Raw genomic sequence first — 26,108 nt, 5'->3', positions numbered from 1 at the left:
TAAGGTTATTTTCTCTTAAAAATGACTATGTATAGTAAGGCTTTTTTTTTTTAAAAAATTACTATCCATAGTAAGGGTTTTTTCTTAAAAAATGAGTGTATAGTAAGGCATTTTCCTTAAAAAATGGCTATGTATAATAAGGCATTTAAAAAAAAAAGACTGTATAGTAAGGCTATTTGCTTAAAAAAATGACTATGTATAGTAAGGCTATTTAAAAAAATGGCTATGTATAATAAGGCATTTAAAAAAAAAGACTATAGTAAGGCTATTTGCTTAAAAAAATGACTATGTATAGTAAGGCTATTTAAAAAAATGACTATATAATAAGGCATTTTTCTTACACCATGCCTATCGATAGTAAGGATTTTTTTCTTAAAAAATGAGTATTTATAGTAAGGCATTTCCTTAAAAAATGACTATGTACAATAAGGCATTTTTCAAAAAAAAAAGAATATGTATAGTAAGGCTATTTTCTTTAAAAATGACTATCTATAGTAAGGGTTTTTTCTTTAAAAATGCCTTATTATATAGTCATTTTTTAAAAATAGCCTTACTGTACATAGTCATTTTTAAAGAAAAATCCCTTACTATACATAGTCATTTTTAAAGAAAATTGCCTTACTCTACATAGTCGTTTTTAAAGAAAAATGCCTTACTATACATAGTCATTTTTAAAGAAAAATGCCTTACTATACATAGTCATTTTTAAAGAAAAATGCCTTACTATACATAGCAGTGGCGGTCCGTGAATTTCCTAGCGACGACTTCAGCTGTCTGAATCAATCCAACCCTCAAAAACTATTTTATGGCTATAAAACCTCTACTGCAGCCACAGCTGCGACACATAAAAATAATCAATAATAACCTCATACAATTGTTATAATCGTGAACATACGGGTAGACTTATTTTTATTTAATAAATTACCATGCAGTTAGGCTTTTTGTCAAAAAAAAGAACATGCACAGTCAGCCTTTAATCTGAGATTTGTTTGGATTGCTTAGTCTCTATTACATTAATTAACATCCCCCCAGGGGGCTAAACCTCCCATCTTCAGAACCAAACCTGTATATGATTTTTGTCAAACTGTCAACATGGATTGGACGTCTAACGCTGACCATGGCAGTCAAGCATTGAAATAGGCACCCTATAAAGTGTGACTGTATATGTATCGTATGACAGTACTCTTTAAGTGTCAGCGATAAAAGGTTGGAAAGCGAAGGATACAGACACGTCGGTCAGGGCGACCTGGGTGCGCCATGATGGCGGAGGAGAGGCTACCTGGCCCTGATCAGATAAGAGTAATGGAAGCCAATGAAAAGAAGCCCGTCGCCGCCAGCCCCAGCGGAATGGATGCGCTGCCCCGGGTGTACCTCTGGTATCACACACGCCTGTGGACACAGATGTATTGGCTATTAAGAGCTACACTCAAATGCATTTCTACACAAAGCTGGGTTTATTCTACGGAGACGTCCTTGAGGGAATTTAAAAGAAAAACCAACACTATAAAAAGAGAGGCAACAAGTGTGAGCAAATCAGGAAGTTGAACTCAACTTTAATGAATTGACAATTGAATCCTCGGCTATTAAAGTAGCCCAAAAATGAACATTTTTTTTTACCTCGACTTTATGCCGCACAGAGCTCTTCTGGAAGGAAAATAAAAAGCCATCAGCAACTGAAATGGATACATCGGACATTAATCTACAAGTTATACAAACACCAGAGTTTGGAAGGACTGGTCCACTTATTTACAGTTTTTTTTTGTTCGTTTGTTTGTTTAAAATCAGCGACACGTTAATACACAGCATTTACACAGAAGGAGGAGCAACTAAAAAGACAAATTCAGATTGAGTTATTTTGACCTTTGAGTTATGATACAACTGTCCTCCTATAAGAATTACTCACTGTACATTTGATGGAGGACGGGAGATTAAATAGGGGGAGAATGGGGTTGGTTGCCACATTTTTCAAGAAAAGCCTGCTGGCCCTACAGGCTTACTAAATAACGTTAGTAATAAAGTAGAAAATGTGTACAATGCTGCTTCAAGACAACAACGACAACAACAACAACAACAAAATCCTTTGAACTGTTGATCGTGTGACCACCAACTCCAACTCTTTTTTGGGGCTAAAAGCTAAGCTAACAGCTAGCATTCATTTGGCTAGCAAAAGAATGTGAATCAACACTTTGCCTTAATATATTTATTGGTAACACTAATAAGTAGAAAACCTATTGTGCCCATAAAAACAGGTTTGTCAAACATGCAGCCCGTGAACTGAGTGCGGCCCACTAGGGTGTCCAATGTGGCCTGCAAATGAGTTTGACACAGCTGGTGAAGACAATAAATATTTAAAAGTAAACCCCCCAAAAAATAATCGCCTCTGACCACAAAGTGATATGTGACTTTACATTTAAAAAAAACTGTCATTAAAATAAATTCAAAACAAATATTGTCCACTACCAGTTACAGCAAGTGTGAGAACCAATCCATGGGACAAGAAACCCCGTTCTCCCCTAAAAAGCAAAGTGGCCAAAAACAAAAACTATGTGGTATTTAACCCTCTTAACAGTCAAAACTCATGACAGAGCTGACAAAAGTGTTAAGTACGCCTCATGTAAAGTTGTGTGTGTGTGTGTGTGTGTGTGTGTGTGTGTGTGTGTGCATTTCAAGATTGACAACCCCCAAAACCTTCATATCACCCCACCTCTTACCACAATGAAATGAAGCCTGTGAACAGGACAGGTCATGTCAAGTCTTGCTAATTGTGTGTCACATACACACTTGAACCCTTTGCCTGGCTAACAAAGCGACAGCTTGTAGCGGCCAAAAACGATGACAGCATTGGTGAAGAATAAGAGCACAATCAGACATTTCACCAGTAGGCTGAATGATTATATGCTAATGATTAAAATTGCTGGCTTCCACATCCACGGACTGCGATGGTTTATTTTCTAAGACGCACCTAGTAATATCTGCCGCCATCAATAAGAGAAAGATTGAACGCCCCCTTATCAGTGTGTCTATTATTCACAACTCCTTTGTGTCAAATAGAGACATTCAACTGAATTTCAAACACAATAAGACCCTGTAGGATGAATGCTGTCCGTTTTATTCCACGATTTTTAAATGAAGCCAGGGATTAATTGACAATGTTAAGAGTGGTAAGCATCTCCAAGGGGCCTCCGGCATTGCCTTGTATGCAACATCTGGATAACGTCCTATTTAGAAGTGCTTTCACATGTGTAGGGTCAGGGGACGGAGGAGCACTGATATCAAGTGGAGAAAATTGAACAGTTACTATTGAGAAGTAAATTCGTAAAAAAAATACGGATTATGGTGGGAATAATAACATGTAATGAGTTAAATACTATGAAAAATAAAATCTACTTTTGAATGTTTCTTGGGGCCGGAAGTGTGTATATATAGTTTTGTTTTTAGTCATTGTAATTTAATTAACTGGACTTTAATAGTAATGTATTAATTTGTACATTCATGTATAATTATAGAACATAACATATAAGAAATTGCCTGGCAACCAATTTAGGGTGACCCTGCTTAGTGCCTGATGTTGGCTGTGATTGGCTCCAGCCCAAATAATAATTAATTTATATTTGATTTTTTTTAAATTATTGACCAAAAATAGTCACTTGCTCTATAAACTAGCTGAAATGTTTTAAGTGTCAACTTTTGAATCGTTGTACTCTCATTGTCAATTACCAAAAAATAGAAAAAATGTAAAGATAAAAAAAGGAGTAGAAATCAATTAACATTTGGAAAAAAAGGAAATGTAAAACACTTGGTCATGAACTAGAAATATGAATTAAATCATGTCATACTTACTCATACTGGAAATAATCTGTTGTGCGCCTTGTGACCGGCTGGCCAAATCAGGGTGTGGTCAAGTCAGCTGGGATGGGCTCCAGCACCCCCGTGAGCCTTCGAGGATAAACGGTTCAGAAAATGAATGAATAATCTGTTGTGATTATTTTTATAATCTCTTCTCCCTCATAACACGCACACTTGATTTAGAAAAAGAGAAGAAAAACAACCATGTACTTGATGAGAATTAAGCGGAGTTATTGTCAAATAGAGTAAAAATATTATTATTATTTTTAAATCAAAACCGACAAATATGCATAAATCAGAAGCAAAAGACCGAGGCGCTCTCGTTATTTGCAGCCGCACTGCTGTCAGTGTCAGTGGATGACAAGACATGAGCAATCAAGAGGATGTAAATATATCTACCCAGTTAATGTGCTGAAATGATTGACTTGTCAGATCACATTTCCCCAAAATGATAATCCATGCTATTTTTCTGAAGCTGTCTGCAAAATGATCACCTTTTTGTGAAAACAACAATAGGTCACACCTGAGCTCATGAAAACATTAGGAAAATAAAGTGTGACTTTGAGTTTGAAAATATATGGTACTCGATTACTTGATTTATGGAAGTGACATCGTTTCTTGTTAATTGGACACTATTTGTGTACCGATTTCTTGCCTCACGATACTTGGTTGTGTGGTAAAATACATATTTTTTTTCTTTTAGTACTAAACTTCTGTATATACACATGAATGTAAAGAAATTCTATCACGGCCGGCTCCATTTGAAGTGGGAGGGTGGCAGCGAATGGACATCAGCAGAAGGATGACTGGACGCCACATAGACGTCTATCATTATTTTGTGAAGTACAATTTTTTTTAATTACAATGTGCGTGCCTAGCTGGCAGGTCAGAAACTAAATATCGACGAGTACATGTGAGTATTGCGCAGCATTGATGTTGTTTCGTAGTACTGCCCAATGATGTCGTTTTAGTGCCATTACCAGCATTGATATTGGACAATGCAACACTATTGGACAACCACTGGCTTGATTTAAACGTTAAAAAAATAAAATACTCACAAACATGCGCACGAGGTAAAACACAAACACACAGGTGAGCCGAATCATCCCGTGGAGGAATATGGCGTGTCGCTGTGGTAGTTGTAGTCAGGGCAGACCTTCTGCACCAGTTTATAGTCCACGCTGTAGAAAGCGATATAGATACAGATGACTTTGAAGGGCTTGGAACAGAGCCAGGACACGTGACTCTGCGTCTGCTCCTGGTAGCAAACCTTGGACGGGTCGAAGCTGCACAGCGCCGTCTTCTTGTTGCGGTCCGTCTTCTCGTACTCGATGCGGCAGTTGAAGGATTTGGTGTCTTTGGTCTCCAGCGTGGACTGCTGGGCCACCTCGAACTCTACCACCTTGGACGGCGGCACCAAGCTGACCGACACGTTGCCCAGGCCGGTGGAGTTGTGGCGGAAGTAAACGCTGAAGGTGCCGTTGCCGTGGTCCACGATCTTGCCGGTGATCAGGAGGTTGAGTTTGACCGTCTTGATGTTGGAGTGGAAGTCGCCCCACCCGAACATCTTTTTGAACTTGCCGGTCTTGACGATGGGCCTGCGTTTAGTTCTGGCCTGCGGATCCTGAACATCTGTCTGGTTAGATAACCAGTCCCAGAAGTCCTCCATGTTCTGTATATAGGACATTTCCCCCATGTTGCTTTTGAGCCCCGGGGAGGCCCTGACGAACAAACGCAAAGGGTTGAGGATCCGAGGACTGGCACCCGGGGGAGACGTCTGTTCGCCTGCCGTGTCCTCCCCTCTCTCCATGATCTCTGCGACTTCCAATTGTGTTTTGCTGCATGCGGCCTTCGGAGAAAACACAAAAGTGGCATAAATCAACAATTATGCAAATGTGGCATTTATCTTCATTGTGAACAAATCCGTTGGTTTACACTCCTGAAAAGCATGCCTTTGAGAGCTGTGTCGCTATGGACCAGTTTAATGCTTTCCTTGACCAAGCTCGTGGCGGAATTTATTTAATTCTTAAACCACATCAATTTTCAACTTGGAAATGAATTAACTGCCACCCCAGGTATATGTCTAAAGTACAAAGTATTTGTTGTGGGAGTTACCATATTTATTTGAGTCCCACTAGCCCCAAAAAATGTACAATGAAAAGGGGGAAAAACATTTATGAGTCGCAATTGGGGGGGAATTTTATTTGATGAAATCTAAAAGAAAGAACAGATGTCGTGTTGAAACACATTAAAATAAAAATATATATAATATAAATGAGAATTGAGGTAACAACTGGCTGAATAGATTTTTCGAAAAAGTACGGTAAGCCCTTCTCAGTTGTTACTGGCGATTCTGTGGATTTGAGGAGGAGGAAATAAGGTGGGAGTCCACTCACCGACAGTGTTGAAATTGTCAACCTAGGGCTTTTGTGGTTCAGTATAAAAACAATAGGTGAATTGATATAATAATGTGTGAATAATTTTTACGCAGAGGTTGCATAGAGTATAAGTCACACCAAACTACTGTTAAAAAAACAAGCTGCGACTTATCGTGACTGGACGTTTCGTCGAAAGACGTTTGGTCCCCGGACGTTTGGTCGACCGGACGTTTGGTAGACCGGACGTTTGGTACCTGGACGTTTGGTCGACCGGACGTTTGGTCGACCGGCCGTTTGGTAGAACGGATGTTTGGTAGAACAGACGTTTGGTCGCCGGGTTCGCTTGCTGTCAAATTATGACAGAGTTTACTGTTGATATTTTGATTTTAGATATTAAATTCACTCTCTCTCTCTCTCTCTCTCTCTCTCTCTCTCTCTCTCTCTCTCTCTCTCTCTCTCTCTCTCTCTCTCTCTCTCTCTCTCTCATGATTCTAATTTTGAGAGCTGGTTTCAGCAGTAACAACCCGGCGACTAAACGTTCGTTCTACCAAACGTCCATTCTACCAAACGTCCGGTCGACCAAACGTCCGGGGACCAAACGTCCGGGGACCAAACGTCTTTCGATGAAATGTCCGAGTACCGCGACTTATAGTCTGGAAAATACGGTACTCAAATGTATATTAATAACACCTATTAATGCCGAAAGACGTCCAATCCAAATGGACTGAGAAAAAAACAAGGAAGGAAGGAAAATGGAAAAAAACAAGCATGAAAAAAAAAGAAAGGAAGGAAGGAAAAAAGAACCAGTGTAGGCTGTATCCTGTTTCCTACCCATAGTTCGTCCCCCTCATGTAATCTTAATCAAGTAGTTAAGACAAGACAAACCTCAATTCAAAATGCCGCTCGGTCTCAAACCGATATCGCATTTCTTTGCCGTTACATTTCTCTGAACCTTGACACATAATGGTAGCCAACAATAAAACAGGCTTATCATCTGGTTGAGTATGTGCTAAAGTGCTAATCCGAAAGCCGCGATGAACTGTGATCCTCCTTGTGCCTCAAAGCTGTTTAGCCTCAGGAGTGATTCCTGGTCCACTTCAGATAAAGCGTTAATAATTCACCGCAATAAGCTTAGCTAGTTTTATTAGTAATTAGTGCCGGCTTTCCCCAGGCCCGGTTGCGGGGATCACTGCGAGAGCAGATGTTGAAAGCACTTGCAGAGCAGCGCCTGTTTAAATTCTCGCTGAGCTGCTGTGCGCTACTTCCAGAGTAATTATCATTTTGCTGTAAGCCTAAGTCAAGTGCATGTGGACTGAACTAACAAACTAGGTCTGTCTGCGGGAGTTACATAAAACCACATTCCGGAAAGTATTGTACTTGGTTACAAACTACTTGAGTCTGTATTTTCTAACACTTTAGTTAAAGGGGATCAGATTCATCTGTTTTAAGGGCCACAACGTCATTTTGGTTTCCTTAGTAAGGACGTTATATTTTGCCAGCTGGAATGTAGTTTGACATCATTGACCTAAATTTTGAGCCTCTCAATAGCAAATAGTGTATTGTCTTATTCAGTGTTTCCCAAGGTTTTTTTGAGCTGTGGAACACTTTTTGCATTGAAAAAAATCTCAAGGCACATCATTATCCCAAAAACTATTTTGATCACACCGATCTAACGTCATCAAAGTTGATGTCCGCAGACCCCGAACAGCTTTCACTTCAACTGATGTTAAAGTAATTAATGCAACCTTTTTCAACCTTATTTTAATTTTTTACTTTTTCTCCCAATATTACACAAAAAGTCATGTGCTCACAGAGACTTTACGTCACCAAAAGTTGATGCCCCTGAAACCAAACAACTACCGTAAAAATAGGAAAATGACTTTAATCTCGTAATATTACGACTGTTTTCCTCCCAATATTACTTCAACTACCTAACAGTAAAATTAGAGCCGTTTTGTTCTCACACAGACTTAACGTCGACAAAAGTTGAAGCCCGGAAAACCAAAGAGCTTCCGATTTACTTTGCATAAAAATAAGCAACAAAATGACTTTAATTTCATAATGTTACGATTTGAATCTTATTGTAGTACAATCTATGATTTCATATTTGGATTTTGAACTCGTGATAGTTCGATTTTAATCTCTTAATATTGAGATTTCTCTCGGATTATTACGATGTATGACTTCTTGTAATTTCCTAGGGCACACCTTTTTTTTATTTTATCAAATTTAAAAGGAAGACATTTGTTGGTTGTTTAAAAAACCTAAATATTCTCCTTTGATTTATTTACTTTACATTTAAAACAAAAAAATGTATGTAAATCTTTGACTAGCGAAAAATAAAAAGTTCCCTTTGATATTGATTTGTCTTAACATTGATTTTTATCATTGAAAATGTTTTGATTAAAAAATAAAAAATATTCATTTATATTTTAAACCTCAAAATAAAAACAGTAAATGTTCCCTTTTGATTCTTAATATGAAATAAGTTATTTAATTTTTAATGAAGGAAAAGAATGTCAACATTCTCTCATTCATGTATTCTTCAATCCTTCATGGGAACTACATAAATTTAAATATTATATTATATACAGTCTTCCCTCGATTATCGCGACTTCACTTATCGTGAATTCACTCTTTTGCGATTTTTTCTGCTATTAATGATTTTGAAAAATTATTAGTTTTTTAAAAGTTCATTAAAATGTGAAACTCTTAAGTGGAAGCCACTCTTGCTACAGGACTTGGCATTGAAGGAAAAAAAAGCTAGTTATAATGACACTACTTTGCGATTTTTCGATTATCGCAGCCATGTCTGGTCTACATTAACCGCGATATTCGAGGGACTACTGTATATCTAGCCTTGAGTTTGACACCTGTTCTTCACTTTGACTCCACTTTCTACTTCTTATTTTTTCAAAACAGTTAGCCAAAAGTCAGTCAGCCTTTTTTAAGCCTTCTCGATGAAAACAGTGCAAATGTGAAAAGAGCCCATCAAAGTCCGTGTTGGAATTTTTGCCTGATAGAAATCATTTTCTGCTGCCCAAATAAAATATGTGCCTCATCTCCCCCAAAATGAATCTTTACACCTTGTTGGCTTTGTTCACACAAGGAGAATTGTCCTGTTGCTGTTGAGCAAGTTCCAATGAGGTACTAATCAAATGTTCTCCATCTCAGGTGAGCTTTGCATGAGATGTTCATAATTCAGATGAGTGGGGCAGTTTAAGTCTGACGAGCAAGAGAGAAAATTGCAGTGACAACAAGAGGATGAGCAGAGGACATATCCACTTAAATGCCCTGAGACAGATGAAGCGCAAAGAACCTGAAATCCTTCATGACGCGTGAGCTTCACGTTGTCGCTCTCTCACTGACAAAGCACCTCGTTCATTTAAGCATAAGTGATGTCTTGGAAACTCAACCATGAGCGAGAGCGAGAGAGAAACAAAAAAGGGGAAAAAAATAATCACTCTTTTTGTACAACAAACACAAGGAAAATATGAGGCAAGGTCTTACGAAGGAGAATCTACAAAAAGCTTAATTAAGATTTCTTAATCTGTGCTTGCCGAGCTAGAGGCATTTCAGAGGCGACTTGAAATAAGACATTCTAATGGTAATAAGTGCAGCCTCATAGAGTTGGAGAAGGGCAGAATTCATTTGAAAAGCACAGAGTAAAGACGACTGGCAAATATTGGCAAATGTACGACCCGTGCGGCGTTCAGGTCGGACCGGGTCTGGTGCACTCATTCACGATCATCATGCATCACTAAGAATCCTGATTTAACGAAATAGCAATTACCAAATACTAATTACACATGATAGTTCCACAATTTGATTGGATATCATTGAAAAAAAGAAGAACTGTGGTCTCCTACTCAGGACACAATTTTTGTAGTGTTTTGGAAATCATTTTCAACAGATTAACGTTTTGATGATATTATGGACTGTAGATGATGAAATCCCAAAGTTTCTTCTAATTTTACATAGAAAAATATGAAGCCTAACTCATTGGTTGCCAATGTGGGAGGTCTGACAGCGAATGTTCATTCCCTGTCACCCCCCCACTTAAAAATGTTATTATAGAATGTCTTTTGGTGAACAAATTCAAAATAGCAACACAAGGATGGAAAGAAACATTAAAAATAAAACAGTTTGACAAATTTCTTACGTACTTGTTCACAAAAAGGGTAAACTTTGACCCATTTTACAATTACCCGGTTAAAAAAACAACAACAAATGCATCTGAAGTGTCATTTTAGCACATTTAAATTTGCAAAAGGGGACAAAAACACAAAAGTGCACACCTCAAAATAAATGGTTATTTGAAAGGCCTAAAATTTTAAATAACCTTAGTATAAAACAAGTGTGCTATATTTATATGCATACATTTTATCAAGGTTGTTGTCATACCAGAAAGTTCTGCACTGACAAAGGTTAACTGTTTGGAATGTCACTTGTAATTAAGAAATTAATTTAGACTCGTTAAATATTTTCAAATTAATGAATTGTAAATGCAATGTATGTTAAAGTCCCACTTCGAGTTATTATTAAATAAAAGTTATGTTATTGTGAAGGTATTTAAACCTTTAATTCAAAGCATTTGAACTACATCACAAACACGTACTATTGATTCCTATATTTTTACACTTAGGGCAGTTAGATATCCCGACTTAACACACACACACGCGCACACAGATGCCAATGGTGGCATTGTGAGATGAGCGCGGATCGTCCAGTCTGAGTGATCTGTAGCGATTCAGCACAGCAACGAAGTACCTGCCATGAATCTCCCTTGACGCAACTCAGATTAAAAGTGATGGTTTTGGCGCGTGAGGCAGTTCTAGTGTTCAGACCACCAATCTATTCTTCTTCAGCGGCATGTTGTCTCTAACACCGGGATGCCTACGCACCTCCAGGGCTTTTTTTTTTTACTTCCAACAAGCTCTGGATGTGAATCATTACAAATGATAGGCCCCGGAACATAAGAAAGAAAATGGCTTGGGACGGATGCGGGGCAATGGGGATTCTGAGTTCGCAATGGTTTTAATGTCAGATGGGGGCTTGGGGAATGTTGGCTATATGAGAATGCTGGCAAAGAGCAAAAAAAAAAATAGAAAACTCCCTATTAGTCATGCTTAAGTAACTTTATTTGAGTATCCTTAACTCATCTTATTAAACAGGCACTGACGTCATTTTCCAATAATTTACATGGTTTTATGCATAAGAAGGGTCGGAATGAGTATGTGTAGTTTCATATTTGATTGTAATTCCAACTCAATTTGTTTGGCAAATGGAATGTTTTGAAACTGGTCACATTGTGACATCACACTGCGCCTTATTACACAAATACTTGCCCTCTTTGTTCTTTTTCCCTGACCCCTAATAATGGAGCATTGAGTACTCGGAAAAGCCATCTTAAGATTGCCATTTCCTGCTTCTGAAATGCCATGAATTGCACATACAGTATAAAAAGAAAGCATTATTTAAATCCATACGAGTAAAATTGCTGTGTTTTATATAATACTCTTGTCATACAACCAGTTCCTGTATTTGTCACTTTTTAACACGGCCTCCACCTAATTCCACTGAGGTACTTTTCTCGGCTTGGTTCTCAATTGACTTTTTATTTTTGAACATATCTCATATGCATCACACAGCATGTGTGTGTTGTCAAGTGAGTTAATGTTTTATTAGCAATAAGGAATATTTTGGAAGCCGAAAGAAGACAGGAACATGATAAAATAAACCTCTCTGTGTACGCACTGTGTAATTATGAAATAGCCAACCTTGGTGTCATTCGAGAAAGATTGTGTCAAATTGTGTCACCACACAATTGCCGTCCAGCTTTTTGCTGACGGACTTATTACACCTGATAGTCAATCACAGCAACAAGCATGCAAATGAAATCCAGTCCGTTGCAAATTAATAAGAAACTGCAAGTCAGCAAATTAATGAGAAACTGCAAGTCCGACGAAACTTTGTGCAAACCTGTTGAATTGGCATTCAGGGTAAAAAAAATCCTCTAAAAATAAATAAATAAAAGGCATTTAGTCCAGCGTACTGTGCTAAACAGCGTTAACTTGTTTGAGTTACTCAGCCAAATTTGAAAAATCATTTGAAATTGGCTGACTTGATATGTCAAGAACAACCAATTTTAATTTTAAAGTTTAGTTATGGACCAATCATAGATGTAGCAGCCTTCATTCAGCATGTTTTACAAGCGCATATTTAAGAGTACTAATTTTGGCTATCAAGTTAATAAGACCTCAGACTTTAAAAATGATCGCAGAAATAAAATATGGCCTCAAAGTTGGGTCAATTTTCAGAGATAAATTCACGAAGAAAAGCCTTCATCATTGCAAGTGCTCCCTTCGCGCCGATGATCAAGTTAATTAACCATTTTGTTTATCATCACAAACACGCCTGAAAACAGTTCTTCTCCGGTTAAGAGCTTCAACACTTGCCACAAAAAAAGAGAAAAGCCACTTTCTGATCGCGAGTGTCAGCCTTCCTTGTCGACTTGAAAGCGATTCCATCATCGGCATCAAAACGGCGACGCCGCCTCGCCTGCGGCACATGGCTCATCACGGCCGATCGTGGCGCTACCGGCTGCTCACCTCAAAGGCTTTTCAACAACATCTTTTCAGAAGATCCAGATGTCAGTGGCTTCTTAATAACCTTCGAGAGGCCAGTTGTGGTCACTGTAGCAATTACCTTTATGTCAAGCCCTAAAAGATACGTCTACCCACGGGAAAAGCAGACGGTCGGTTTCGTACCGCTTGCCAGAGAAGGATGTCTTGCCTGATCTAGCCTCAGTGTGCGGCAGGTTGTTGTCAGAATTCAAGTTTCTGCTGAGCCTCTTGGCAATATCGATTAGCACACACCCAAGTAGACAGAATACACGTGACAAGAATTTTATCCGATTTGGTCAAATATGGCTTTGAAATGGTGGCCTAGTGTCCAGGTCAGAACACGGTTGTCCACAATGCTAACTACTACTGCTAAAACCGTGACCAGACATTTCGTCGAAAGACGTTTGGTCCCCGGACGTTTGGTCCCCGGACGTTTGGTCGACCGGACGTTTGGTCGACCGGACGTTTGGTCGAACGGACGTTTGGTAGAACGGACGGGCCGTTGACCGGACGTTTGGTTGCCGGGTTCGCTCGCTGTCAAATTATGAGAGAGAGAGAGAGACAGAGAGTTTACTGTTGAAAGCGAGCAACCAAGTAATCTCTCGCTCTCAAAATTATAATCATGAGAATGAGAGAGAGAGAGTCCGTTCTACCAAATGTCCGGTCGACCAAACGTCCGGGGACCAAACGTCCGGGGACCAAACGTCCGGGGACCAAACATCCGGGGACCAAACATCCGGGGACCAAACATCCGGGGACCAAACGTCTTTCGACGAAACGTCCGAGTGCCTGCTAAAACAGTTGGACTTTTTTTGCCATCAGTGGCAGGCAGCCATTGAGTTAATTTATGAGAAAAAAATTGACTCTTTCGATACCAATGACGGTGATATACATCCTGTCATGTGGCTATTTAAATCTTTCTCCTGGGGACTTAAGGTTCACTGCTAACAGACGTCCAATCGGTCCGAGCTGGGAGGCTTCCAATGAATTGGGCGTCTATCACAATGTCATGCAAAGATCCTAAAAATGCCGCCACAGTCCCTCTTTGTGCACAACCCAAGCCTAGCCATTAGTCTTCTCTCTCCCCAAAGTGTCAGCCAGGCACTTAAGAACTCAGGTAACCTAGTGTAAGCTGCGTAACACACAGTATTTCATCAAGTGTATGGCATCTGACTCATAGTCTCCCGCAGTTTAATCTGGGCAAGGCTAATCTTCAAACCTGAGGTCACATGCTTCATAACCTACTCCCCGTAGTTTTTGATGTGGATCCTTTCTTGAACTAATTGGTCGCTTAGACGTCCAATCCATTTAAACTGGAATGGTTTGCGACAAATGAACATTCGTCACTCGCTTCCAGTTTTCTCAGTTTAATTAGACTACTACTGAGAAACTCATTTCAATTCACAGAAAAAAATAGAGTACCGTATTTTCACGACTATAAGACGCACTTAAAAGTCTTAAATTTTCTCCAAAATAGACAGGGCGCTTTATTATCCAGTGTGCTTTATATGGGAAAAAAATAAAATGTGTCATTCATTGAGGGTGCGCCTTATAATGCGGTGCGCCTTATAGTCGTGAAAATACGGTATATGTTATGTACGCCATATGTTAATCTATAGTCATTGAATATACCAATCATTTACCATAAATTATGAGGCTGAAGAAGATGATATTGATTGTCGAGTCATCATATTAGAAAATTAATCAATTAGGGATAAAACGCAGTGCTTTATTTTGCTGGCGCGTGCATCTTTTTTTGTGGAGGATGTTGCCTCGTGACTCTTTGATATTTTCGCCGGGGCTCCTATGCTAATGTTGCCAAGGAATGGTAGAGCGAGAACAAATTGTTGTGCTTAACTGTCCATAATATTTCAGTAGAAGACGTTTATGCACATTAACAAGCTCAATTGCCTCTGTATTAAATACTGCTGCACCTGGAGGGGCAATGTATAGTCACAAATAACCGTTAAAATAAAGGTGTTTTTTTTAGTCGACTTCATCCCGACTTGGAAAAAATCTGTGGTTAGGAGTGTTTTCATTCCTGTAATCCCACATTTTATATTGTCCTGCCTTTCCATAGAGTGCCACTTTATCTTGAAAAGAATTGTCACACCAGTGGGAAATATAATTATGTGAAATTATGGGTCAAATTCATCATGTGGTTGAAAACCTTCATTTATGAATGCCTTAATAAAACGAGTTGAACGTTTATGGTATTATCTGAACGCTAAATGTGAATAGAAAGCTAGCACGTATCACAACAAAACACAATTCCTTATTTCTAAAAAAATGACCAAGTCAGCCTGAAGTCATGTCTTTTTTTTCTTAAAACAATAATTGATTGCATCCGATTTCCTGACCTGCTGTCTCAAAGACCGTTAATATAAAATTCTACCTGGATGTTCCTTATGTCACCAAACTGCAGGCATGCTGCGATTTGCATGAATTATGGCATGAAAGCTCTGCTTTAGCGAGCATGGATAATATGATGTGACTTATTAGTCATGGAATGGCGTCTGCTTTTTGCCACCACAACTTCTATCGTTCTTCCCTCTCTTGCTAAGATAGGGAGGACATTTTTAAATGAGAAAAAATGATGTGCACCGACCAATTACCGAGGCTACACAAGGAAAACTATAGCGCTTGCCCCCAGCTTGATGCAGTTTATTCATGCAAATTCTTCCTACAGAACCAAAAAAAGACCACAACAGTTACCACAGCAACATCTGCCCTTTTGCCTTCAAAAAACAAACAAAAAAAACTTTGCATCTGATAATAACAACAACACTAACTGTCTCGGGTGGAAACAAAAATAAATTATGAAATAATATGTCTGAAATCAAATGTTTTGATATGATGCAGTTGGATAACTAAATTCAGATGTTTATGTAACATTCATACCATTTAACTCATTTGCTGCCTTTAATAATGAACAAGAGTAGCTCTGAAAATGAACCGTTTTAAAGTGTAAAGCAAAACAAACAAAAAACTATTAATCCGCTTTAGAAGAAATCCTTTTAAAGGAAAAATATTGGGTTAACTTGCGTTACTAGCATTTTAACAGATTGACTTCTATTGAGAGAAATAAAAGTCCAGTCCATTTCACTGACAGTGAATAAACATTCACTCTTTCGCTGGCACTCTTCCAGTTTAAACGGACTGGATGTCTACTAGTGATAAACTCATTTAAATTCAACGCAGAAGGATGAAAGAAGCCACATGATTTGACATGTGAAAATATCAAATGGATGTGAAAGAGTTTATGTTATTAAATAAATGAACTCATTGGCTGCTATTTTGACTGTCGGCCTGTTTTGAGTGTGGGGTAAAAATTACAATTCAGTTTTTGGAAAAGACACTTTTGGGAGGGTAAACAAAGGATTAGTACATAAGCCAAAAAAATGCAATTAAAAAAAATGTTGAAAAAAATAATTAAATTATTGACAACAAACATTTTATGTAAAAAAATATAGGTTTTGTTGACACAGTTTTACTTTTTGCTACTTCTTTTATCTTGATATTTTGCCAAGAAAAAACTACTTTAATTTGCATTTTTGGGTGACTATTTTGTGAGAAAAATCCAATGCCCAATCCATCGTCATTGTTCGATCCCCTCCAGTGAAACAGACTTGGACATCTATATTGCCGCCAATTCCACTTAAACCCAATCATCCGATGCTAACCATCTTAGTTCAAACTGCTTTAACGGGTTTCCTTATCAATGGGTTAAATTGCATTTGACACCCTATTTCCTTTTCTTATTCAATTAAGTTTAAGGTTTGGGAGTTTTGTTGCTGTGGGTGGTTCAAAAGTGTTCACCAAACTCTTGGACAGAAGCCCTCAGGTAAGGCGGATACTCAGTGTTATCTCAACAGCTGCCACATATGACAGCAGCAGAGCTATAAACACTTCACGTTTTCGACAGGCGTTACCCTTCAACGCATCATCACTTTCATTTTAAGCCCCTTACACGGTCAAAGCGCCAAGTCCTGCGCAAGCTCCTGACACCTGCAGCACATCTAACACAGTCTGATAGAAGGGATTGAAGGCGGTAATACCACCCTGAAACATATTATCATCCCTTGGACCACTTTGAAACGTGTTTGACTTTGTACATCATCAGAGATGAACTTGTAGAAATCCTCCGCTAATACGGAAGAGGTTTTATTCCAAAATTCGAAAATTTGAATTAGCATATTTTTCGGACTGAATTGCACTTTTTTCGTTGTTTGGCTGCGCCTGCGACTTATACTTAGGTGTGACTAATATATGTCTTTTTTTCATTCTCTCAACAGTTTATGTCGTTCATTTAGGCTTTCCACAAACTGTGCAAAATGCAATTTATACACTAATCCCACTTATATTTTTCCCTTTCATTGTTCATTCTCTGGTTCGTGTTACTCATACTCAGATGCGCCTTATATATGTATATTTCTTTTCCCTTTCATTGTGCATTCTTTGGCTACTGCGACTTTTACTCGGGTGCGACTTATATATGTGTATTCCTTTCCCTTTCATTGTGCATTCTTTGGCTACTGCAACTTTTACTCGGGTGCGACTAATATATGTCTTTTTTTTCTTTCTCTCAACAGCTTATGTCGTTTATTTAGGCTTTACACAAACTGTGCACAATGCAATTTATACACTAATCCCACTTATATTTTTCCCTTTCATTGTTCATTCTCTGGTTCGTGTTACTCATACTCAGATGCGACTTATATATGTATATTTCTTTTCCCTTTCATTGTTCATTCTCTGGTTCGTGTTACTCAAACTCAGATGCGACTTATATATGTATATTTCTTTTCCCTTTCATTGTGCATTCTTTGGCTACTGCGACTTTTACTCGGGTGCGACTAATATATGTCTTTTATTCTTTCTCTCAACAGTTTATGTCGTTTATTTAGGCTTTCCACAAACTGTGTACAATGCAATTTATACACTAATCCCACTTATATTTTTCCCTTTCATTGTTCATTCTCTGGTTCGTGTTACTCATACTCAGATGCGACTTATATATGTATATTTCTTTTCCCTTTCATTGTTCATTCTCTGGTTCGTGTTACTCATACTCAGATGCGACTTATATATGTATATTTCTTTTCCCTTTCATTGTGCATTCTTTGGCTACTGCGACTTTTACCCGGGTGCGACTTATATATGTGTCTTCCTTTCCCTTTCATTGTGGATTCTTTGGCTACTGCGACTTTTACTCGGGTGGGACTTATATATGTGTCTTCCTTTCCCTTTCATTGTGCATTCTTTGGCTACTGCGACTTTTACTCGGGTGCGACTTATATATATGTATTCCTTTCCCTTTCATTGTGCATTCTTTGGCTACTGCGACTTTTACTCGGGTGCGACTTATAGTTTGTTCCAATTACCGTTCTCCATTTAGTGGATAGCTTTGTGTCGAAACATTCCAGCAATAGGTTGGGATGTTTTAACTTATAATATAATTTTTTGGGGGGGCCGTGGTTTTGGCTGGGGGGTTATTAAGTCAATTTGGAGACAGCAACTGTTTCTGTGGTAATACAGATGGCGCCACAGTTGATTTCACACAAGCAGCTCGCTTTGAAGAAGAAACGCGAGCGAGCGAGCGAAAAACGTGCCTTCCTTTTTCCTCTTCGCAACTGTGAAGACAAGCACTTCACAAGTCATAAACAGAGACGGAGGGGAGCTGACGGCTCTTCAGCAGGCCTGGAAATGACAAGCTAAAAGAAAAAAGGCCCGGGAGCTCAGAGGACAGACGAGCGAGAAGCAAAATGAGCAAAATCAGAAAGAAGATTTATTGTACTTATTGTAAAGCTGTCACACCTGTCTTTTACAGAAAAGTTTTGTGGCTTTAATTAAACTAGTCGATCATTTTTCAAAGCTTTGGCATGAGGTAGCTATGCCAGCTTCACTCTGGTGTTAATTAGGAAATTTAGATGTCATGAATTCTGGGCTAATATTGGATGATTAAAAAGTCTATTATCTAGCAGCATTTGCTTTCTCTTGTCCGGGTGTATGATTTTTTATTGAAATAATGCATGACATTGTCTAAAATCTAGCCAATTAGCAGATATTTGTTTGAGTTTTGACAGAAAGAGTCAATATTTTAAAAAGGGGTGCCGTGTCTGGCATTGAATGTTGGGTTTCAGTGCCATTGGTGGCCAAAATAACAATAAACATTCAGAAATTATTTAAATTAAATAAATAGAAGAATATTTTCTATTAATTCTTGTGGTGCCATTGATAGCAATAGACATCTAATCCATTTAGACTGGGAAGAGCTCTCAACATTCATGGATTTTGTAGACCGTGGGGGGTGATGGAGCCTTATTAAATACATTAAAGTTAAGCGTTGAGAAATTTGTTTAAATGTTTCCTAAGTGTCAGTGTTGTCATTTTTAATAGAACTAATTTACTCTGTAGTCAGAGTAAAAACAGTTCATTTTAAGAGCAACGTTGGTTCATTTGATGGCAGCAAATGAGTCAATAAACAAACAGAATGGGCAAAAATGTTCAAAAGTTAGTGATTCAATGTCTTTTCAAAGTCAGTTGAGCTAACCTCGTTGATCCAAAATGAATAATTTGTTGAATTTTTTTGGCAAATGTTCCAGAATGGCCATATTTCCAACCTTTTTTTGAGCCAAGATTTCCATTTTAAACTATACCAGTGATTCTTAACCTTTTGGAGCTACAGTTTAGTGTAAAAAAAACATGATTTTTTTTTTTCAAATTCAAGATATATGAATTCCTCACAGCACTAATTGTCCAAGCAATGTCCCGTGATCATTTGCATTTAATGTTCCTTTATAATAACATGCTTTTTGATTAGAAATAACCGCCATTATAGCCTATCTAGGATGTCTGCTGAATTACAACATCAGATTTTTTTTTGTTCTCCAACTTTTTTTCCTTTTGTCTTGATCTTAACAACATGGTGCCTCATCTCCACTACATTCTCCATTTTCTCACATTGCACCACTGTAGTGAAACGCATTAAGTGGCTACGTTTCCTGTGACGATGCGCATCAACGGACGGCGCAATGGTCCTGACCCTGCAGAGCAGTAATGGCGACGCTGTAAGATAGCTGAAGCCGGATCTAACGTTGCTGCGGGCTGCCATAAAAATTCATAGCGGTGGACCAAGATCAGGAAACTCAACATCATATTAAACATAATGGATCCTGCAGCAGAGCAGAGAGTGTGAAGTACTCCTAAAAGAAGGGCTGATGTTGATGTTGCCATACATGATGGGTCTTAATTATTAGATATATTTTTTTCTTCATTAAAGGACTGCACAGGCATTTTGATGATTTTCTTTTAAACACATGAAATCTTTTTGAAGATCACTGCTAAAAACATGACATATTTTAGCCTGACATTTGCCTGTTTTTGTTTTAGACAGCTTTAAAGGGCAAATTGTTGTTGTCACCAGCCCTAGCTGAGTATGGTCACTGTTTTCTGACCAGCCTCTACTATAAAAGTCTCTCGGAACACAATGCTCTTAAGTTGCGCATTTTCTGGATCGGACAAAGCACTAAACAACATTTTGATGTTATTTAAACTACTTCAAAATGAGAACACTCCCACCCACTACCTCACTTTATTGTATCAGTTTGTATGCTCAGATTGCAAAGGCGACACCCCAAAAAAATCAACAACAATATGCGGTCATAAAGACTCCTAAACGCAAAAGGATTTTATCCCCCCGTTTCAAACATTGGCGATGCTGCCGACACCTAACGGGGGATACCAACTGTTCTGAAAACATAGGGGTACAAATCCTTGACCAAAGCTGCCTCTGCAGTTAGTAAGCATTTTACGAAGAAAGTTTTGTAAACTTCAAGCAGAAGCAACATTTTTTTATGCCGATTACTCTCACGCTATTCCTTGTCATTCTCACCATTATGGTCAGCTGGTGACATTCTTTTAAAAAAATGTTAAGGTTATGTGATGAAAATTGAAAGTATAACAACAAAGTGAAATCTGCAGACAGAAATGTTTGGTCGATATTCATCGATGTGTAGTACAAAACGATCAAATTACAATAAACTTTCAACCACATGATGCCCTTTAATCTCAACTCTGATTAAATGTATTATATTGCCCAATAAATATCCAGGTGGTTAATAAATAGTGCTATAGTATACGACGCTCATGAATTCAGTAATCCCTCGAATATCGCGGTTAATGCAGACAGACAATGGCGAAGAAGGGTCACCTCTATTATAACTACCTATTTTTTCTCTTCAATGCGGAGTCCCAGTAGCAAGAGTGGCTTCCACTTTCGAGTTTCAGTGTGGATGTTCACATTTTTATGTCATATTTTTTAACATTAATAGAAGAAAACAATCGTGAAGAAGTGAATTTGCGATAATCGAGGGAAGAGTGTATTGATATTTTTTTAAAGTATTAATTACTGTGCCATTTTGCTGCAGACTGACAGAAAAATTCAAAAACATGCTCATCGCAATAGCACTAACACTAGTAAGTGCTGTTAGTATGATTGACAGTCGGCACGCACACGCCTACCAAATTATACCATTATAAAACCCTATTAGGTGTACTTATTGTCATTTTTTTTGTTTAAATTCTTCAGGGTTATTGCCAACAGTCTTTACTTTACCCAATCCAACAATTTATTCATTTTTACTTTGAGGTTAAAGTTCCTTTAATATTATTGTTATTATGTTTGTTATCATAGAAATATAATTTTCAATATTATTGTTATACTTTTTAATGAACAAATAAATTGATGACAATAGCTAATTCATTTAAACTTGGAGTGACTGCTCATCTTTCAGTTCCATTGACAGTGGTAGGTGTCCAATCTATTTTGACAGGGCTCATTAAGACCAATGGCAGCCAATCTGTTAATTGAGTGCCCTCTAAAGAGTTAAATCTTAAATGATTTTTTTTAACTGGCCATGTCGAAACAGATTGGACGTCAAGCAAGATCAATGACAGCTAGTTATTTAAAACAAATGGCCAAAAATAGTCACTTGTCCTGTAAAGGGTTAAGACTTTTATCGTGAATTGATTCCCACTAAACACAATTTCCCCCACAATTGGAAAAGAAATAGATTGCTTTGCTCGAAACAGTCAATACCAGCCGGAGCGGCTTTGATGGTTTCAACCTGCCTTGGACGCGTGAGACAAAAGTCTGGCTGAGGACTGTAAATGCCACAGACAATATTGTGAAGAAAGGATTACACAGTCAAGCTTTGTGGCCTAAAGCTTGTGACCCCAATATAAGCAAAGATTCACATCAAGTTCCCAAATAATTCCTGGAAGGCGCCACGTGCATGCGAGAGAGGCCTTTAATGCCACAAATCCATGCTTAATCACATCCACAGAGATTTCACTGGCCTGCCTGCCTGCCTTTTCCATCTCATATTCAACACGATTGCTGTGCACGGCTTTCAAAAACTCAAAACTCCAGTTCCGCTTTTTTTTTCTTTTTTCTCCCTCCCTCTCTCTCTCTCTCGCTCACTTTCTTGCAAACCAAATCCTAAAGAGAGGTGGATGTGAAGACCCGGTAGAGCCGGGATGTGAAGGGTATAAACACATTTCTTATTGTCCATCGGAAAGGGAAGGAGTCGGAGGGGTGGGGCTCGGGTGGACGCAGGGGTAGAGACGAGGACCTTATCACAGCCTGGCAGCTCTGTAATTCGGCGCCATGATAAAATGGCGGCACGGAAAACCTTACAAGGCTGGCACAATCCAAAAACGGATTAGGTTTTTCTGACATAAGCTTCCTGAAAAACTAATCAATCAGCCTATGCGGTATTATCACAAGCGTGAGATTAAAGAGCTGCTCCTAATCCCCTGCACTGTACATTTTTTTTTATTACACTTCTTAGTGTTAGCTGCCTTTAAACACACAATATATAAATAATATAATAAAAGCTAATTGAGCCGAAGGCTTAGAGTGTCCTTAGAGAGCATCTTTCGGAGCATTTGTGTTTTGTTGTGAAGAATGGCATCAAGCTGTTGTCCTTGCAAAAGTGCTTTTCGACTTTGAACCGAGGCTTCATTGTCTTTCCTTCACTACAATCTCAGTCGACTAAAAAAGAAGTGGAACTAAATTGCAGCAGGCTAGAAGGAAAGCAACAACAGCGGAAAATCGCAGCCAACTCCGGGGAGAAATGACACGTAATCCGTGAAATCAGCGCCACATCAAAGTTTGGGATGAACTTCGAGCGTGTCGCTCTTGAGACGCTTTGCGAGTAAACAGCTTCGCTTTGTCTCTTGAATGAGTCACGCGACTGAGGAACGCCGATCGTTTTGGCCATGGGAAGTGGCTGGCGCTTTGCTGTGACGTAGTAGTTAGTACCAAAAGAACAGTGAGGGCCAAAGATGTCAATCTTGTGCAGCCGTGATCAGATTTGGCCTGCCGTATCATTTGGTGCGGCACGCAAAAAAAGTAAATCATAGTTTAATCTTTAATCTTAAATTCTCCATGAAAGATCAAGGATTACATGAATCAGGGAATATTTTGCATCCCTCCTTCATTAAAAAAAACAAAGCATTTAAAAATACCACATTTAATGATGCTCTTACGAGCTTTTTAAAAAAAAACAATAAACAATTGACATTTTAAAAATGAACAAATAAAATTCGAAATATTATATAGTATGAAAAGAGCATTGTTTTTTTCCCTTTCTTTAAAGATTTAAACATAATATATCTGAGAGGATGTTGACTATTCCCATTTTTGGTTTTTATTTATAATGTAAATAAAACTAAATAAGATTGAATAAGTATTAGCTACTAACAAGGCTCAAAAAAGAGATTTTGGGAATTTTTTAATGGCACAAAAAATTGTTGTCGAGTCCTTTAATAATGTAATAATCGATTTGCTGTCAATTGGTTCAGTCAAACCTAATTGACAATCTGAAGGGAACATGAATGCGATGTGTGCTGCGAAAAAGATGAGTTTGACACCCCTTACATTAGACTAAAAGACCTAACACACTTCTTCAATGTCACCTTCATGTCCGCTTTGAACAAGGCTAAAGACGACTTTTCCCTCTAAACGCAATCAATGAATTAAAGGCGGGGCAGGCGCAATGAAGACGGATGACAGCTTCCTCTTAATATGTCGTATGTAAATTCTTGTCCTATCATTACATGGAGGATAACTACAGCAGATGTCATGAAAAAAGAATGGATTCCCCCTGGATGACACTGACCCGCTTATTTGTCCCGAGGGGCATCGCACAGATGTCATGACCGGGGTTATGTTTTCACACTTTTCCTCATAAATCCAAGGGCTTCTCTAAAAAAAACAGGGGGTGAGATAGAAAGTATCAGTGTGTCAACTCTGACATTAACTGATGAGCTAGCCACACACCCCAAAAAAAATCATTCTAGAGTCCTTTCCTAATGTAATTCAAATTATTGAGATAGAACGTGGGCTTTAAGGGTCTTTCAGTCCTCAGAGGTCAAGGCCATGATAAAGGCCAATGTGTCTGTCCCTAGTAAGACTGGTGAGTCTGCATCCACTGAAGCATGTGAAGGAGGCACTCCAGGGAAAAAGTCTGTCTCTTGCTCTGGAGGCACAGCTTTTCATCGACTAAAGCACGGCTGTAGCTACATCTGCGCGCTTAAAGGCAGTGTTTAAGAAAACCCTTTCCGAGCACAAATGTGAAGAACTCGCTTTTTCTATCCAGATGCGATCGTGCCAACAGGCCCTTCGAACCAAGGAAATCCTGATAAAGCCTACTCTCGTATCAGCTAGCTACATCAGCAGCTTCCAGGAAGAAAAAAAATGTGACAAGAAAGACCTTTGAAAGATTTGGTTATCTCCACGGAAAGCTTATTAGTGCAATCAAAACAAATGAGCTTTGGAAGAGAAATCGCCAGTAAATATGAAGCATTCACGGAGCTGATGATTGCAACAGATAGTCACAATGGCAATTTTTCTCAAGAAGTAGTAATTAGAGCACTAATGCTTTTGTATGAGTGTTTCTTAAAGAGGCAACATTTTTCAAAATGTCCAAAATGAATGTTGTGTCGATGCTTAAATGGGAAGATTACAATTGACTGAATAAAGACTGAACAAAAAGAAATATATTGCTACGGACTCGTTGGTTATGGAATAAATGAAAAGAGATCAAGCAATGTCAACAAAACTGTCTTTTCAACCCTAAAGGTGTAAAAAATGATGATAGAAAAAAAGGTGTGCCATGACTTTCAGTGCATTAGATTTAAATAGTCTAAATATTAAAATAAAACATGCAGATATTGTTGAAAATACCAGACATAACAAAGATTAATTAAATGATTAAAGATGTTGACTTAGCGGCGATACACAACTGCATTACGTACACACCATTCAAAATAGAAAACAACAATATTGACCGTTTCTGGAACTGAATGGAAAAAAAATACTGACTTTGAAAATGTTTTTCAATAGAATCCATATGTTGAAATTAACAACAATCCTATTTTGAGTCAAATATAGGATTTTACAGCTCTGCGCACCATTGATAATTCCCCAAAACCTTCAAAACATGAGTGTAATGCCAAAAAAACACCCCAAAAAACAAAAGACAAAGTAGTATTTAGTCTTACCTGGTGCAGGAAGAGTAGAAAGAGGAATATTTGCACGGCTTCCATCTTTAGTGATTAGTGAAGAGTGTGAGGATGATTAATTAAGAAGAGCAACGATTAAATCCTCTTGAAGATGTGAAGAATTGGGGCAGACGCACATGTGCCGCTCAAACATCTCTGTTATCAACTGCAGGAGGAAAAAGTGCACAATGAAACATCTACTTATTAAACCTTCAAAAGAACATTACGACTTGCCTCATGACTTTAAATTTACCTTTTTTTTCTCAATGCAATTGCTCACTTAATTAGTCAAAGCATCTCGCGTCATCCTGTTTCAATCCACTTCAAGTCAAAGTGTCCAAAATCCTGCCTTCTCTACAAAAGCGTGCTACGTGGACCAAGTGACTGGAATTAACACAATGCCCCAAAGTGTACATCAAACCGACACAGAGTGGAAACGATCCTTCCCTGCTACTTAATCCCGACAAATGCTTGAATAGGAGGCGAATGTCAAGTGAAGTATCCCACAGTGCGCTCTCTCAACTCAGCAGCATCCACTGCGCGTCTCCACCGTCCTCACACACCCGCATCGCATCTACAATACACGACAGTCACATGCCACTGCGACCACCTTTTCTTGGGGGGTAGCACGTCGACTGATGAGATTTAACCCTTCAGAGACACACACATCCCAATTCTTATCGTAGTA

At 38.5% G+C, this 26,108-nt stretch overlaps 1 protein-coding gene across 4 annotated transcripts; it reads right to left on the bottom strand.

The window, feature by feature from the left end:
• Positions 1-1,533: 1,533 nt before the first annotated feature.
• Positions 1,534-26,019, bottom strand: nxph2a (neurexophilin 2a). 4 transcript variants are annotated; one of them, XR_013304689.1, is made up of 5 exons: positions 25,674-26,019; positions 25,421-25,586; positions 5,117-5,695; positions 4,905-5,027; positions 1,534-3,936 (listed from the first exon to the last, which is right to left on the bottom strand). XR_013304689.1 is itself a non-coding variant. In XM_077617770.1 (4 exons), exons 2-3 carry the CDS (start codon positions 25,463-25,465, stop codon positions 4,949-4,951), a joined length of 792 nt encoding a protein of 263 aa, XP_077473896.1. In that variant the 5' UTR covers positions 25,466-25,586; positions 25,674-26,019; the 3' UTR covers positions 1,534-3,936; positions 4,905-4,948. The 4 variants fall into 4 exon arrangements, 3 of the variants coding, with proteins under 3 accessions (XP_077473896.1, XP_077473897.1, XP_077473895.1); XM_077617770.1 differs by having other exon boundaries at positions 4,905-5,695; XM_077617771.1 differs by having other exon boundaries at positions 1,534-5,027.
• Positions 26,020-26,108: the final 89 nt, after the last annotated feature.

Source organism: Stigmatopora argus, chromosome 13, assembly GCF_051989625.1.
Source record: "Stigmatopora argus isolate UIUO_Sarg chromosome 13, RoL_Sarg_1.0, whole genome shotgun sequence".
Classification (NCBI taxonomy): Eukaryota; Metazoa; Chordata; class Actinopteri; order Syngnathiformes; family Syngnathidae; genus Stigmatopora; species Stigmatopora argus.
This window is presented reverse-complemented; position numbering and strand designations above follow the sequence as displayed.

What these genes read in the sequence shown, in the direction of transcription:
- nxph2a (XM_077617770.1), bottom strand. Translation starts at nt 25,465, where the DNA reads ATGGAAGCCGTGCAAATATTCCTCTTTCTACTCTTCCTGCACCAG. An exon ending in TTCTACTCTTCCTGCACCAG is followed by an intron (nt 5,696 to 25,420) that starts GTAAGACTAAAT and finishes TTTTCTCCGAAG; the next exon opens with GCCGCATGCAGCAAAACACA.